The following is a 2,603-nucleotide window of genomic DNA, read 5'->3' as shown; positions in this document are numbered from 1 at the left end:
AAGAGAAAAAAAAGAAGAAAAAAGAGGGAAAACAAGAAAAAAAGAAGAAAAAAGAGGGAAAAAAGAGAAAAAAATCCCCCCTCCCCAAATTTTCTTTTTCCCCACTTTTTTTATTATTTCTTTTTTTCCTCCCCTCCTCCGCCATGAGTTCTTACGTCGCCAATTCGTTCTATAAGCAAAGTCCCCCCGTGCCTGCCTATGCCATGCAAAGTTATGGAAATTATGGAAGTGTGCCTGAGGTTCAGTCACCCAGGTACCGCTACAGTGGCTTGGATCTGAGCATCACCCTCCCCTCCTCCGGGGCTCCCAGCTCCCGGAGCGGCGTGGACATGTCTGCGACCCCCCGAGCTAACCCCGAGCGACCTTCCTGCACGGTCATGGGTTCTTCAGGGCATCCTTTAGCCAGAGACGATCAAGCATCCCTAAATCCCGGGATTTACAGTCAGAAGAGTGCTAACACGGCGCTGGAGGAGAGATCTAAGAGCTCGGGTGAAATCAAAGCTGAGCCCGTGCAAACAGCACAACAAGGAGGACCACAACTGCAGCAGCAACAACCTCCACAAATTTACCCCTGGATGACCAAACTACACATGAGCCATGGTAAAACTTTCACTTCTTGATTTTTGTTTCACAGGTTTTTTTTTTTTTTTTTTTTTTCTTTTTTTTTTTTGCCTTGGGTTTTTATAGGCCATACGGGGCAAATAATAAAAAACCTGAGGTCGTAAATTTTACGACTAAGGCATCAATTGCTCGTAAAACTGTCCACTAAAAGGCTTAGAGGCTATATACGCCCAAATTTATGACAGCATAATTGGATCATAGAAACAAAACGTGTATAAAAGGCAATATTCCATTTTTTTGGGAAGGGGGGGTTAAAAATAACTTGAAATACACATGTTCTTTGAGGGTGAGCTTGGAAAAAAAAAGACACCAGAAGCGAAGGTGGAGGGAACGCGTGGAGAGATTTTCCCCCTCCACCTTCCCAGGGCTGAAGGGGGGGGAGAAACAGAGACAAGCTCCCCAAGAACAGATATTTCCCTCCTTTGTACACTTCCTTATTGTCCGAGAGGAAACAGGTTCACTTCTGGCTCATCTACATGCGTTTGATCTGGGCTTTAGAAAGGAAGGGGGGGACCTGGGGGGCCGAAGGTGTTGGGGAGTGAAGGATTTCAGGCTACTTCACTCCCTGCGTGCCCACAGCCCCAGCAAACTTCTGTGTATTCTAAATTTGTAACCGGGTTTTATCATTAAAAGAAAAAAAATAATAAAAAAATTTAAAATCCATCCAGAATTGCTTTGGCTTTTCATGCGGTGTCTTCCCTCTTTTTTTTTTTATTTTTATTTTTTTTCCCCCAGAAACGGATGGTAAACGCTCCCGAACCAGCTACACCCGCTACCAAACTCTGGAACTAGAGAAAGAATTTCATTTTAACAGATACCTGACCCGGCGGAGGCGCATTGAGATCGCCAACAACCTCTGCCTGAACGAGAGACAAATCAAAATCTGGTTTCAAAACCGGAGGATGAAGTGGAAGAAAGATTCCAAGTTGAAAAGCAAAGAGGCTCTTTAGGTGGGATTGCAGGAGATGGGGGGTCCCCTGCTTTTTTTTTTTGTTGGTGTTGGTGGTGGTGTTGGGTTTTTTCTTTTCCATCACTTCTGGTGGAGGCTACCTTGAGGAAACTTTGATTTTGGGGTGGGGAGGGAGGAAGCTGCTGGATGGACTCTGGTCCGTACCCTCACAAATCCCTCAGACAAAGGAGAGCTCTTATTAGTAAAAAAAAAAAAAAAAAAAGCCAAAAAAAAAAAAAAAAGAACCGACCCCGCTGTTAGCTTCATGCAAAAATTTAGTGTATCGCTCTTTAGGTTGTTACTAAGTGTCCTAACCTGTGCGCTCTTTGGGGGAAAAAAACCACCGAGAAACAAAAAACCCACCAAAAAGGCTTAAAAAAATCCGCAGGGTGGCTGGGTCGTGTCCTCTCAGCTCTAAAAATCGCAATATTCATAGGAAAAAATGACAAACAAAAAGGGCCGGTGAAGAAGGAGAAAAGGAAAATAAGGGCGGGGGGGAGAGGAAAAACCCCCAAACCCAGTAAGTTTCGTGAAGTCCCAGCCTCGCTCCCTGATGGGAGAAGGGAATCGCTGGTGTGCTTTGCTGGGAATTGCCCAGGGAAGATGCTCTGGCACCTCCGCTTTGGCTCTTCAAGTCGGAAAGAAAAATATTGCCCCTCGCTGGGGCTCGGAACCCTCAAATCCACTTCAAAACCCCGGGAGAGGAGCCGGGGGGGGGTCTCCCTGGTGTGTGTTTGCGTGTTTTCGTTGGGACTCGGATGGCATCATTTTATTATTATTTGCATATAAAAGAAATGAATAGACTTTGGGGCGGGGGGGGGGGACAACACCCCGGTTTGCGCGGATCCTCCGAAATCTCCGGGCAGGAAAGTGCAGCATGGGAGGTGGGGGAGGGAGAAATAGCCTCTGGACTTAATATTATTGTGTATTTATTTGTTGCGTAATTAATGTAGATTTGCTAAATGCTAAGATATATATTAAAAAAAAGCCAAGGCGAACCCCAATTTGTACATCTCTGTCTAAATTCAGTCCA

The 2,603-nt window shown here is 45.3% G+C and overlaps 1 protein-coding gene across 1 annotated transcript; it reads left to right on the top strand.

Annotated features, from left to right (window-relative positions):
- Positions 1-143: 143 nt before the first annotated feature.
- On the top strand, positions 144-1,571 carry HOXC5 (homeobox C5). The gene is made up of 2 exons (XM_010565065.1): positions 144-600; positions 1,357-1,571. Exons 1-2 carry the CDS (start codon positions 144-146, stop codon positions 1,569-1,571), a joined length of 672 nt encoding a protein of 223 aa, XP_010563367.1.
- Positions 1,572-2,603: the final 1,032 nt, after the last annotated feature.

Source organism: Haliaeetus leucocephalus, unplaced genomic scaffold (assembly GCF_000737465.1).
Source record: "Haliaeetus leucocephalus isolate CR32 unplaced genomic scaffold, Haliaeetus_leucocephalus-4.0 Scaffold186, whole genome shotgun sequence".
Classification (NCBI taxonomy): Eukaryota; Metazoa; Chordata; class Aves; order Accipitriformes; family Accipitridae; genus Haliaeetus; species Haliaeetus leucocephalus.
Note: the sequence above shows the minus strand (reverse complement) of the source record. Positions and strands in the feature narration are given on the sequence as shown.